This window comes from Eutrigla gurnardus (assembly GCF_963514095.1).
Source record: "Eutrigla gurnardus genome assembly, chromosome: 16".
Taxonomy (NCBI): Eukaryota; Metazoa; Chordata; class Actinopteri; order Perciformes; family Triglidae; genus Eutrigla; species Eutrigla gurnardus.
Window position 1 is genome coordinate 4,857,098 of NC_139927.1, and position 13,649 is coordinate 4,870,746.

Below are 13,649 nucleotides of genomic sequence, written 5' to 3' on the forward strand. Positions count from 1 at the left end.
ATTTTGTTCTGTGCAGATTTTAACTGAATTTATGGTCACAGAAGATAGCTTTTGTCTGAAAAGTCCAGTGTGAGTCATTTTAAGTCAACATACTGAAAACACAGGAAGCACATAATCATCAATATTCAAAAACATGTTTAATGTTGAGAAAACCAAGAACAATTATAAAAAACAGACAATGTTTCAATGTTATGCATGGTTGTCCTATAGGAATATTAGGTTTACATCGGTAGTGTGCTGCTTATGATGCCTCACAACGCACTTCAAGTTATTTAAAAAGACTTGCAGCCTGCCTCTACGGGCTACCATAGCTGCCGTTTAAACGCTGCCCAAAAATTACTTCAGAGCTGCTCTCAGATTATTTTAGTGCAAATCCAAAATTCTGTGACATGCAGGTTTTGGATATTAAGGCCATAATTTATTAACATATAAAAAGGTCTATATTAAGCATCACAAAGCTCCACAAGTTTTCCCAATTTGTTTCTTTGTGGATTAAAAGTCCAAATTTGAGCTGGTCTTCATCAAGAAACGCCAACTCGATGGTTATTCTTAGTGGAAAAGCTTCACAAAATGAATATTTTATACAAGGCGACAACAGTCTGCACTTAAATTAGACAATATTGACATATTAAATTACATCCATGAGTATAAAAAAAAGACACAATGATAGAACTCATAAACAACTTACTGATAAATATGACTGAACTATTGGAAGCACCCTTTGCACTGCGATGTCACTGGGCAAGCATCACAACGGCTTTACCTCCAGCCAGTTTGCACTTTATTACAGCTGCCATCAACATGATGGGAATGCTCAACTTGAAACTGTCAAGACGGCGTGCTAAATCTCTCACGTCCAGTTTGGAAATGCAGCACAAAGTACGAAGACACTTTGGGCGTGTTTCTCTATTCAAAGATGCTAAACGACGAGAGAAACACAGTCTACGGGACGACGAGAACATGTCATTAATAACCGTAGATTTCATATTGGAAGAGCCGCATGAAATCATTTAGATTATATACACACACTTTTGTTAGCTGGATGTCTGTTAAGCAACACACCAGTATCAGTGGAACGCAGCTTAGAGGACGATGAAGAATGATGCAAACCTGTTGAAACAACAGAAATGTCACTGAATGGAGTAACACCTCGTCATGCACTGTTAAAAATGTACATCCAGTCCAGATTGTAAGTCCGTATTGCGTTTTCAGTTTAAAAAAAACAACAACAAAAACACATCCCGTCATCGACCCGATCCCAGGGTCTTGATTATTGAATTAATTGATTGCCAATGAGCAAAGGATATCCTTTTGCTTGACCGTCAGTCCCCAAACACAACAAGCCAACAGCAGGTAGTCTGTGTGTGTTTTTTTTGCAGCGCGTCCTTTCACTGCCGGCACTAGTCGACCTTATCTGTGGCTGTTTGCATGATTAAGCTTGTTGAATCAGTGACAGAAGCAATTAGGGAGGTCTGTGCGACCTTGCAAATCTGTGATTTCACCAATCTGCTGTGTTTTTCTTTCGTTTTAGAATTCTGAGCCGTTTCATGAATTATGCTGCAAAAAGGCAGCATGGTTTACTTTGCTTCTCTGTCTGTGTTTCTTGGATTACAAATACTTACAAAGACTCAAATATAACCTCGGGACAGGTGCAGAACATGTGTGCGTGTTGGCGGTCAACTGGCCACTAAGCTACAGTCTGAACAATGAGTTCAAGCATCTTTTAACAGAAGACGGTAGGCAACGAAAAGCATTTATATGCATTAATTCTATGAGGTTGGCTTGGTGTGTGAGGGCCCCAAGGCAGCCGGGAGCCAGAATGTAGGCCACAGCACGCAGTCTGTGTGGGGTGCTAGTGGGTGTGTATTGTGGAGCACATTACTTCCAGTCCATCTGTCTCTAAACACTCAACCCCCCCTTGCAGTAGTCCGGGTCTAATCTGCCTTTAAGATAGTCTGAGCAGCTCTCTCCATCTCGTCCTCCCTGCCTTCCTCCTGGAGGCTGGCCTGCAGCTTCACACAGATGCTGGTGTCACCGCTACACAGAGCCTGGAGGAAGAGGTCCGTCTGCGCTTTGAGCCGGTCCAGGTCGCTCTGGGTGCGCCTGTTCTGCCTGTGGAGCTCCTTGGTGCGAAGCACGATGTCCAGCAGGCCAGATTTGCTCAGGATGTTGTAAGTGTTGGAGAAGCGCTTCCTCTTGATATCATGATCACTCTCGCCGTGGTCACATTCTCCTGACGAGCTGTTCTCCTGGCTGACCATCTGGGGAACAGGGCTGATGGGGCGAGACAGGGAGGTGGAAAACTCTGCCTGGCTGACAGCTGATGAAGGCCTTTCACTGGCAGGACTACTGCTGGCACTGGTTTCTGTTTTGGGGAGAGCAAGTCGGCTCTGGAACAGAGACATGGTGCTGGGGGTAGCAGAAGGACTGGGAGTGGTTGAAAGACGGTTTCTAGCCCCACCACACAGATTTCTCTTCTGCTTCTCCCTCTGACGGTGTTCCCGGCGGTTGGAGGTCAAGCTCTTCTCTGACCCAGATGAAGACCACGAGTGAAAAGAAGAGGAGGTGGTGGAGGAGGAGGAGGAGGACGAGGAGGCCGTCCCCCTCCCTGAGGAACTAGAGCTGTCTCCAGGATGTGGAGCAATCTTGGGGTAGGATTTCCGGATTGGAAGATACTTATTAGGGCGCCTGTGTCGAGAGGAGGTCTCTTTGGAGGCAGGCGAGGCTTGACGGGAGACCACAGGCTGAAGGAAGACCACCTGAGGCTGCTGGACCACAGGCTGGACCACAGGCTGCACCACCTCCACTGTGGGACTAAACCCCCAGGGCTTCAGGGCAGGAGGATTATCTCTCGGCTGCAAGAAAGTCAAAAGAGGTTTTAAAAGACAGGCCCCACAAACACTTGCCTATTTTACATGTTTCTTTGCAACCGTTTCTTTGATTTACTCTATCAAATGATAAATACTGACAGGTCGCCCATCACAAATTTTCTCAAAGCAGAGATTCCTGAAGAAATTGATTTCTAACTGCAGCCAATAAACCCATATATCATAAACATTGTGTGAGACAGGAAACACCGGTTTGGTTGTACCTGACAAATAACTCAAATGATCAATACATATAAGAATAATAATCATTTTTCTGTTGATTAACTGTCAGTATGGGTCAGCACCTCTACCCACACGGTTTTGTCAAAGCCACATAGCAACCCCAGCAGTTGTTCTGAGATAACTGATCCTCCTTTTCGGGGGATCGGGTCTGATGTGGATCTACTGACTGCAACTTTACCCTCCGCTTGATCCATTCATGAGTCATCTGTCATAGGTCGAAGCATTAGCAGAGACTCTCCACTTCACTTTTAAAACCATCAACAAGCACATTACATAATCATCAGATCAGGTTTCGCTTACACTTCTCTTCACCTCCGTGTCTAGCTCACGCTCTCTTGCTAAACCTCACAGGAGGCTTTTCATATCTCGCTCTCTGATCGCTAAATTATTTCAACCAGTAATAGATATGCCTGATCATGCTCGTTAAGAGGAGGGTCGGATGACGAGATGCAGCCCATTCATTGCTACACCAACATCCTTGTGTCGGTTGTAAAATGTATGTGTATGAATGTAAAATACTAGCGTCAGATACATTATACTGGCAAGAATAATAGGAAGAGTACTGAAAATTAGCCATTTAATGAATATATGACAGTAAAAAAAGTTTAATGTGGACTAGGGAGTCTAATTAATTAAAGTTCATCTTAATTGGTTTGCTTAATTAGCTGTTTTAAGCCAACATCGCCGTCATAAAATGTTTTAAATAACCCATTACAGAACCATAAATCAAGTAAACATCATTCTTGCTTTTCCTTGCATAATCTTTATTCCGATTTTCATGATTTAATGAAATCTGAATTTAATTCGGAGCTTCTTCTGTGTTACCGTTGTGTCTAAGCTGTTGGTCAGCGTCGACCTCGTGTGAATGGGTCACAGTCTTTTTTTGGCGACACGTTCCAGACAGCTGTGAAGACGAAGTTTAAAACGAGGGCAATAAAACTGGACCGCAACTTTGCCGTGGTGACCCATTTGCAGGCTGAACGGGAGCGTATGCAGAGACATCATCCACACAGATGATGTTATGAGCTTGGGTTTATGTGAGAGCGATGTTGGTGTGTGTAGCAGCAGCAGCAGCGTACCTGCTTGAGGAGGACATTGTTCATGATGATCATGGGAGAGAGGCTGGAGTAGGAGCCTCCTACCACGGCCAGCTGAGAGGCTTGCTGCTGGCCAGCCTGTCGTGAATCCTCAGAGTCCGTGTTGCCCTTCCTGCTCATGTGCTCCGAACTCGCGTCTGCACACCGAGAAGGAAAATGAGGTTAGACAAAAGCGATATCTTATAATCTACGCACATAAAAAAACTGTCAAGAGCAGGGACAAACCTGAGAATCCAGAGTCTCTCTCAGAGTCTGCAGACGTGGTGACATGCTGTCTGTTCGCTGCCCTTGAGTGACTTTCTGCTTTCCTCTTGGTGCTCATCTTCTTCCCCGCTGTGCTGGCAACGTCCATGGCTCAACAGGCTCGCACGGCAACTACATCAGCGATAACAGAATATGGAGGTGTGTACTTAGAGACTATGTAAATAAAAACATCAAGGCGTTAGCCCAAACGTGTAGTCAGAGCAGCGTATCTACTTCATGATACGGTAGTGAATTAATGGTATAAACAAAACGCCTCTTCCTGGTCTTACAGGCTGCAATAACGTTAGTTTTCTGACCTTACTTGACATCCCAGGTGAGTGTTTATATATATAAATAAAATAGCAAGTTACCTGTTTTGCCATAATACCCCCCCACCCCCCCACAAAATTATTAACGTTATCCTCAAAAGCAACTAAATTATATATATATATATATATATATATCATAGCAAGTTGCACAATTAACGTCCTCCAAAGCAACTAAATAAAAACACCCATGAACAAAATATTGTCAAAACCCCAAATAAATAAACATAAGCACTGTATTTAGTTAACGTTGCTAATATATAAAATATGTATAAAGTTAAGGAAGCAAATATAACGTTATAACGTAACAACACCGCGGACGTTTATTCAGCACGACGTGTAAAAAACAACAAGTACGTGAACAAGTTATAAATGAGCTTAACGACACTTCAGTGATCCCAACAATTTAAAACGGGCCACATCGGTTAGCTGCGTGAACGTTACGAGCTAATGCTAGCTTAACAGACGGGGCTAAAACGTTAACCGACACAAAGTACACAAACATCGCATAAAAAACACACACACAAATAAATATGGCGTAATTACTTCTTCCTCGGAGAGATGGAACGGACAGAGGGCTCGTAGACGGGTCCGGTGTCTGCCGTGTCTCCGCTTCTTGTTTTCCTCGTCGTCGCTAGTCTCGCTGCTTGCTGCTCCCCAGCCACCTCCACGAGAACTCGGTGTTCCACGGTACAGTACACGAGACGCGCGGCTCCGCCCCCTGTCCCGGCAGTCACGTGCGCAAGCACGGCGGCGGCGGCGCGGCCGTCAAACCGTTGCGGTTTTAACTGTCGTCCTGCGCGCGAGCGTCAAAAACAGAACCAGCGGCGGGACTTTCCCCTCCTCAAAGGCGGAAGCGCTGTGTATATACACGACAAAAAGCGACGGCGGTGTTTGGGGAAAACGACCCTGCCCATATTTGGTAGTGGAGGGTGGGGCGTGGTCTCGTCTGGAGTACGAGGGGCGCGTCACGTAGAATCCCCAGGCCTCTGATTGGCCGACGCGGCAAGCAAGCAAGCAAGCAAGCAGAGAGAAAACGTGACCTAGTAAAGTGTGTGGCAAGTTGAGGACATTGTGTTCGCTTCGTGTGTGTACAGTAGACGATACAGTGCAGGCGTCTCGGAGGTACTATCGAGGAAATGACGTGGGGGTAATTTACTGGTGTGTTACATAAGAGTCCGGTTGGCCGACGGCTAAAATAGTTAAGTCTCCGCTGCGGCATGTTTTAAAGAAGTGAACAAAAAACGCACCTCGGAACAAAACGTTCTCACTTACGGTCACGCTGCTCTCAACCGGGGCTGCGTTTATATAGTCCATGTAGGCCACCGGTTCATGGTTTAGTCATGTGTGAAACACCTAAAAAAGAGGAAGGTTTGCAACCACAATCTCTTATCATCTCGCATGCCTTCTGACAGACCGTGAACGCAACACAATGCAGCCCCCTGTGCTCCGTGGAACAATGTCCCCCACTATAGAGCCCCGTGTCTCTGGGCGTCCTCACATGTTCCCCACGCTTATAGTCTGTCAATGCATGTGCAGAAGACACAGAAGGCTCTTTGTACTTGGACTGCGTTTTATTCAATTAACTTATAAATGTGACACAAAATACTCTATAATAAACACTTTACAGGAAGTCACATGCACGATTTAAAAAAACAAACAAACATTTATAACAAGCCTCTTTTTAGCCTCTGTGAATTTTGATCCAGTGAACCCTTGAGGATGGATGGAGGCCTTAATCCCCCCCCCCCCATTAAGCTAATAGCATCCCACCCATTATCCCTGGTCTCTGTTGTATCGTATGTCTATTTTAAAGCCTCCCATATCACCCACTAGGTTTAAAAAATGAGCCAAAGGAGTTTTTAGACATGGCTGTTTGTTTCAATAACAAATAAAAAAATTAGAAGATTGGACGAGATGGAAAGTCTCGACACGAGAGACGATCAATTCACCGATCAGCCGTTGTTTGCTGCTCCAAAGTCCTCCTCCAAATAAACCTGTGGGCTGACATGTGAGTCAGTGGAGATCTATCTTGTTCTGAGAGAACTGGCACCTGGAAAGATAAAAAAAAAAAAAAAGATAATAAAACAATTAAACACCATAAAACGGGTACTACCGTATGTCTACTGTGTCCAACCCGGCAAGCAGGAGAGCGCTTGGTGTTAATTAACAACTTTATTCAGGAGCTATATTCCATTTTGCCGGACTTATTGCAGGTTTTGCTTCTCCTAATTGGGAAATTGTTAAAAAAATGTTTTAAATCAGATCAAATGGAGAAGCAAAGCTCTTACATAAACCCTATAAATAACAAAAAAAATCCATAATACTCAAGAGATGTGTAACTTGAATCTGCATTGAGACAACAAGTTAAACATCATGTTGTTGATGATGACCCCCTTTTTCATCTTCATGTGTTTTTTATGGTTGATTACAGTATTAATAACTACAATCACACACAACTAAAATCACCACCATAATGTTCATTCTGACGAGACCATCAAAGGGAATGTTTATTCCCTCAGGTTTTATGGAAGAAGTTTTACTTCAGGTCGGTTTATATGTGCAGTACTTTTTAATTATTTTCTATTATATTAGTATCGCACAATTTGGACTCCCTGAATGTGTTGCAAGAAATGTAAAAACTCGGGCGTTCCTTTGACCTCTAAAGATGGGATGGGATATATATATATATATATATATATATATATATATATATATATATATATATATATATATATATATTTGAAGAATCCCCCCCCATGATGTGATTACAGTGTAAGTAACAAAATCCACATTCTGTTCATGAAGCAAATCTGATCCCTTTGAGTTTGAGTCAGACAAATATAACGGATATCTACCAAAGTCTTCAGTCTTTTCAGCATGAAATTCTGGATTTAGCTAAATGTTAGAAAGTCCTTCTGCACATGAAGAGGATTGTCCATTCTGTTCCACACAACAGAGATGGGAATTGGACGGGAGACAAAGTTACGGTGCAAACTGTGATTTGTTTTCTTGAGATAAACTTGGGAGAAAAAAAAGGTGAACCTATCCGGCGATTTAGTATTGATCCTCTCTAATCCGTCAGGAACTTGTGTGAGGGAGGTTACAGAAAGTATAAAAACTGATTCTCAGTCCCCACGGTGTCCTAAAGCCCTACAATTCAAATCAACTACAGCACAAATCTGGCTGCAGCTTTAAAGTCTTTATGGTAAAATCGTCACAGAGCGATCACCGATGACACACGCTGACCTTTTGACCTGTCTGTGAAAAGAGTGAGCACACAGAGGAACCAAATACCAAAATCACTGCACATAAACCTCTTACATCCGCCTGCACAATTACAGTCTGATATTGCTCTGGGACTGGATTCGATGGACTTTAAATTTAATTGGATTCTACTTCAAAAAAGGGCATTTTCACTTCTTCCCAAAGTCGATTTGGCTGTTTTTTTTAGGATTTTCATATACAATCTGCCTGCTGCCAACACGAATGTAACGCAGATGATCAAATTGGGGTGATGAAGAGGTTTACTGCTCCGCTGAGGCCCGCCACCAATCTTCACTGATCCCCTTTATGTTCTCTCCTCCCCCACCCATATTCTTTTTGTTACTTTTCCCTTAAATGGGAAACCAAACTTTTTCCACTGGCAGTCTTTTTATATTATTATTATATTGTGCTGGCGATGCTCTGTGGTTTTACAAAGAAGCACGAGCTCATCATAAACGTCCGGCCGACCGCGGCTGCTGTCAGGGAGGAGAAACGCAGCAGACAATATATTGTGATGTTGTTTAATCTCGTCTGTCCTTGTTGGTCTGACAGTGAGGAGGGAAGGAAACAGTGATGAATGAGGCTGTAAATATATAATATATAATTAATGAAGAGTGTGTGTGTGTGTGTGTGTGTGTGTGTGTGTGTGTGCCGCAGGAGGGTAATCCATCTCTTACTTGCCACAGCCGTTTGCCGGCTTCTTGAGTTTCCTCCGCCGAGGTCTGTACTTGATGGACTCGCTGCTGCCGTGGAGGAGCAAAGTGCAGTGAAGATATTGATTTGGTCAAATCTGATAGATCAAATGTTTAATTTACTGACCTTTTGTCGTTCAAAAGTTTCTGACGGGCTCTAAATCAGGAGGGGGGGGGGGGGGGGGACACAGCTGGAAGTTAGCTGTGCAATAAAAAAAATCACAATTTGGCGTGCATTAGAGAGGATTACCTGCATTCACATATCTGGTGCTCCACGAATGCGAGTTCCACATGCATAGATATCATGGGATGAATCCTCATCACCTGGGAAACAGAGAGATAATAAAGACTTTTATTGTCTCTCTCACACACACACACACACACACACACACACACACACACACACACACACACACACACACACACACACACACACACACAGTAGAAACATCATTCACACTAAGCAATGAAATTCTTATCTTTCCCTTCACACAGTGACCTCAAATAGAAAATACAATAGAAAAGAATACAAATATATACTAAAAACTAGATACAAAGAATACATATATAAAGAATATATGAGGTGGATATTATGGGTTCTTAGTTTAAAAAAAACTACACATAAAATATGTACAGAACAAGAAACAAGAAAGAACAAAATGTATTTAGAGTCTGTGGTTTAGCAGCGATTTTCAAATGAACATAGTGCACTGAGCATGGTGCAAAAGAGGAAAGGGATATAATATTATATATATATAAAACATATATCTACTACATATTTCTGTTATAATATATAAACAGAAAGTGCATCTTCCTGATCAATGGTGTCTAATGGGAGAACCCGTTGCACCTGCAGAGTGATGTTGCTTTCGAGGGTCGCCTGGCATTCCAGGTTCTCGTCCCCACAGCAACCCGAGCAGCGCCAGAGCGGCACACAAGTGGGCATGTAGATGTACTCCACTTCCCCCGGGTACTCGTGCTCCACGTCCACCAGCTGCTCCATGGGCCGACACATGCTCTTCGCCCACACCTCCTGGAAGGCCATCACTACGAGGAGACCAGGGCGAGTCGTTTAGTCTGGAGCTCATGTGCAAGAGGAAAGATGATGCCTACGGAGTGGGACCTCTTACCTCGTGAGTGACCCTCTTCTGGAGGGTGTGAAATCTGCAAAAACAATAATGTATTTAATAAAACTATTAACAGCAGAGCCAAACATGAGTTTCAGACAATCAGGGGAACTGATACAAATGAGGAGTGAGCATGATATGAACGGTTTTAAACAGCAGTGTGTTTGTTGTGCAGTTGCAGGGCGCCCTCTTGTGGCCAAGGGATGTATCTGCACACACGATGATCCAGTGAAAACAATGATGCAGCATGGTTTCAGGAGTGTACCACTGCGTGTGTTGAAGCAGTAACACGAGCCATCCAAAAAAAAAAAAGCTTGATTTCTCAATCTGGTGTAACAACAGAAGGTTTATTATGACAAGAAAGCAAAGAATAACAGCGAATAGTTGCTGTCTTTACTCATGGGAGTTTTATACACAATAAACACACTTAAGACAAAGGCAGCACTGAAAAGTACCATGACTCAGCATGGATGTCTCTGGGTTCTCAGAGCCCAGCCTCCAAACTCACAATGCCTGATGTTTTTTTCTTTTTTGAAAAGCCAAATTGAGCAGAAACACAAGTGCGAAGTTGATCTTGGCTCTCTTTCTTCTTTTCAGTATCAACAATGTCTTTGTGTCTCCTGCTTTCTTCTCACTCTGCGAACAACCGAAGGGAACATTGTCTCTCAAAGGTCACGCTCACGAGGATCGCTTTAGTTTCAAACAACAGCAGGTTAAATTGTGGGATTTTTTTTTTTTTTAGGTCGTTTGCAGCGGCGCCAGAGAATTTACTGCCTCATACAATAGAACCAGATGCATTACAACAGCTGCAATTAGCATAAAACATGCAGATTTGTTTGAATGTTACGGTGCTAAAGCTGGTGCTTTGCTATAAAAGGATAAATATGGAAAGGTATTAAACGTGGAAAACTGTGTGATTATTTTCTTGGCCCCTCTCTGATTTTTCCGTTTTCGCTCCTTCTCTCCTCTAATTGTGTTACTTCCATAAATCCTCCAAGCAAATGCACGATTGTTTATTACCAAAAAACTACTTTTCACATACTTTGGCAACTATATAGAACACCCAGCTAGGAAATGCATGTTGGCATTTTCCCATTTAACAATGAAAATGACACGTGTCCTGATTCTGGAGGCTAAATGCTCATTTTTCTTCATCTTAACTACTTATCTAAGTCCTCCTGTTGGAAACTGGACTATTAAAACCCTTTTTCTTGTCTTAGCTTTAGCTTCTACTCTCATAAACACATTCACACTGTGCAGCTGGTTCCCTGCTGGGTGAGCCTGAACGTATCTGTCTTTGGGTCGGATGTTGTTACACTATGAGGCAGCACACAAGATGTGGAGAATCACACCCACTTACTCCGACTGATCTCTGGTGGTGCTTGGTTGAGTCCACACACACACACACACACACACACACACACACACACACACACACAGTCTTGCTCTCAGATATGTAGATCTAACTTGCCTCTCTATCTCAACCTGCATCTGTAACAGCTGGATCCATGTTGAGTCCACAAATGCTAAGTAAATGCTAAAATACAGATAGTGTGTAAACAGACTGTAGAACAGGTGTGTCCTCTCACAGTGGAGGAAACAAATCTGCCATTTAAATAGGACTCCTGTTTGCACTAGGAGTCACATTTGGGGTCAAAACACACACAAAAAGGGGAAAATCTGAATAAAATACCATCATAATAATAACAAATTTCAAATTACAATACCTATGATACATGTTATAATAATAATGGTAACTATTTCACTAACGCATTGTCATTCGATAACATTATAACAACAACCAAAGTGCACGTGTTAACATAGTTTGGCTTACCTGCGCAGGTGCGAGCTGCAGCAGAAGAACCGAGAAGAGGTGCGAGACTCCGATGAAACTCTGCATTTTTGCCCCAAAGACGAGTCCTCCGGTCGGTCAGAGAGAAGTGTGGGAAGTCAAACTCGCAGCCTCGAGACGCGGCTTCTTCTGAGGGGCGCGCCGCCCCGCTGTGCGCGAGCAGGAGGGATGGAGAGAGCGCGCGCCAAACCCCTCGAACGCATACAGCTGACGACGGGCGTCGAACCCATTGTATTAGGGCGGGATAAGCCCCACCCACTTTTTAAAATCATTACCTTGGACAATCAATTGTTTTGATAAATATGAGTGAAGAGTGAAAATGTTTACCTTAATTTGTATCACAAAAAAATAAGTTACAGTAAAAAAAAAACATCTGAAAAAGGTAATATAATTCTTATAATCAACATAAAATGTCTAAAAAGGAGAAAATAAATGAATAAATCTGTTAGTAAACGCCTGAAACATGCTGGAGTCGTTGTGTTGGACTGGTCCACATCGTTTCCTCACTGTTTCTCATTATCTTAACAAGCCAACATAAACCTGCACTGAAACTGCATGAGCAAAGTGACAAGGAGGGAAATGACGTGCAAACGTGTTCAGACATGTTCTCTGTCATTAAGAATTTGGTGTTTCTTTAAAGCCTTTGAGAAAAGTCTCCCCCTTTATAAAGCTAAACAACCAACTGAGAAAAAACACACAAAAAAACCATTTGGATCATGTGGAAAGATGACTCATGCAAAGCTTACGTGGCTTTCACAAAGAAAAGTGTGTAATAATAATAATAATAATAATATAAATGCATGAATGAAATGGTTACCAGGGGAAAAAAACTGTACAGCCTGCTTGAAAATAACATCTAAAAACACAAACATGCCAATTTTTGTGTAGTATTTGCACCATGGATGTTCCTCATTCAAGTGTTTACTACAGAAAACATATCTGATATCATCAGTTAATGTCTAATCGAGTGCTATAAACAACTCACACACATTTAGCCCATCTGTTACGCTTCTTCTCTTCGATGCATTCGGGTACAAACAATGCTTTCGCCTCCCAAAATGACGTCCGGTGCCGGGCTGCAGATGTGCTGCGTTTATTGGGCGCCGGCCGGGCTCAGGTGTGTTTTCATAACCACTGTGATTTACGGGACAATTAGACTGGTGTGTGCTGGAGAAAAACCCATAATTCAGATGGATGATGCTCTCTCACTCCCTGCAGGCTGTGATTGGTGGACCGGTTTGGTGCCCATGTAGGGGGAAAATCATATTTATGTATATTTATGTACCTGATATGAAATAATGCATGAATTGGGGATGTTCTGCAATATTCCTAGTAACGTAGTTTGCACTCAGCACATCCAGCAAGTTCAAGAAGAGTTTGCGTTCCCGAATCTACCGAACAATCAGAATTTCATCCACCGAAGCCAACACTCTGACAGATTTTTGGGCGTGCGAACCGCTTTTTGAAAGGTTCGCCAACACTCCTTACACTCCAGGGCTCGGCTCACCCACTTTCTGAAGGGGGGAGGGGGTGCATCAGACTCCCAGCCAGAGGTCAGATGGACAGCTGCTGCTTCCTGTCTCTGGGAACCGCACCGATGCTCCAGTCCCAGTCCCCGTGGAGGGAGGATGGGGATCCCCTCAGCCGGACCAGAGGCAGCAGGTGGGACTCCGAAGCTCTTTATCCTCTGATATTTAGCTACACGGTCAGACGATGGTTATTTGAGTCACTCGTGCAAACACTGGCCTGCATACACAGGTAGGAGGTCATCAACTATCATGTGACCAACAAAGCTCTTCTTTTCCTCTTCCAAATGCCTCTGGCGTTGAAGTCCAATAAATACAAATGACAAAAAATCTAAACAAACAAATGTTTTATAGGGAGGCAGATACCTCGTTACATCCATACAGCCCAAACTCAAGCTCTCCTCCACTC

At 43.2% G+C, this 13,649-nt stretch overlaps 2 protein-coding genes across 2 annotated transcripts; both read right to left on the minus strand.

Annotated features, from left to right (window-relative positions):
• Positions 1–64: 64 nt before the first annotated feature.
• Positions 65–5,631, minus strand: cipcb (CLOCK-interacting pacemaker b). The gene is made up of 4 exons (XM_084031144.1): positions 5,323–5,631; positions 4,433–4,582; positions 4,190–4,344; positions 65–2,855 (listed from the first exon to the last, which is right to left on the minus strand). The coding sequence occupies exons 2-4, from the start codon at positions 4,557–4,559 to the stop codon at positions 1,935–1,937; spliced, it is 1,203 nt and encodes a 400-aa protein (XP_083887270.1). The 5' UTR covers positions 4,560–4,582; positions 5,323–5,631; the 3' UTR covers positions 65–1,934.
• Positions 5,632–6,629: 998 nt separating this feature from the next.
• On the minus strand, positions 6,630–11,905 carry LOC311026945 (vascular endothelial growth factor A-like). Its single transcript, XM_084030671.1, has 7 exons — positions 11,697–11,905; positions 9,866–9,899; positions 9,586–9,782; positions 8,986–9,059; positions 8,863–8,892; positions 8,721–8,786; positions 6,630–6,829 (listed from the first exon to the last, which is right to left on the minus strand). Exons 1-7 carry the CDS (start codon positions 11,760–11,762, stop codon positions 6,793–6,795), a joined length of 504 nt encoding a protein of 167 aa, XP_083886797.1. The 5' UTR covers positions 11,763–11,905; the 3' UTR covers positions 6,630–6,792.
• Positions 11,906–13,649: the final 1,744 nt, after the last annotated feature.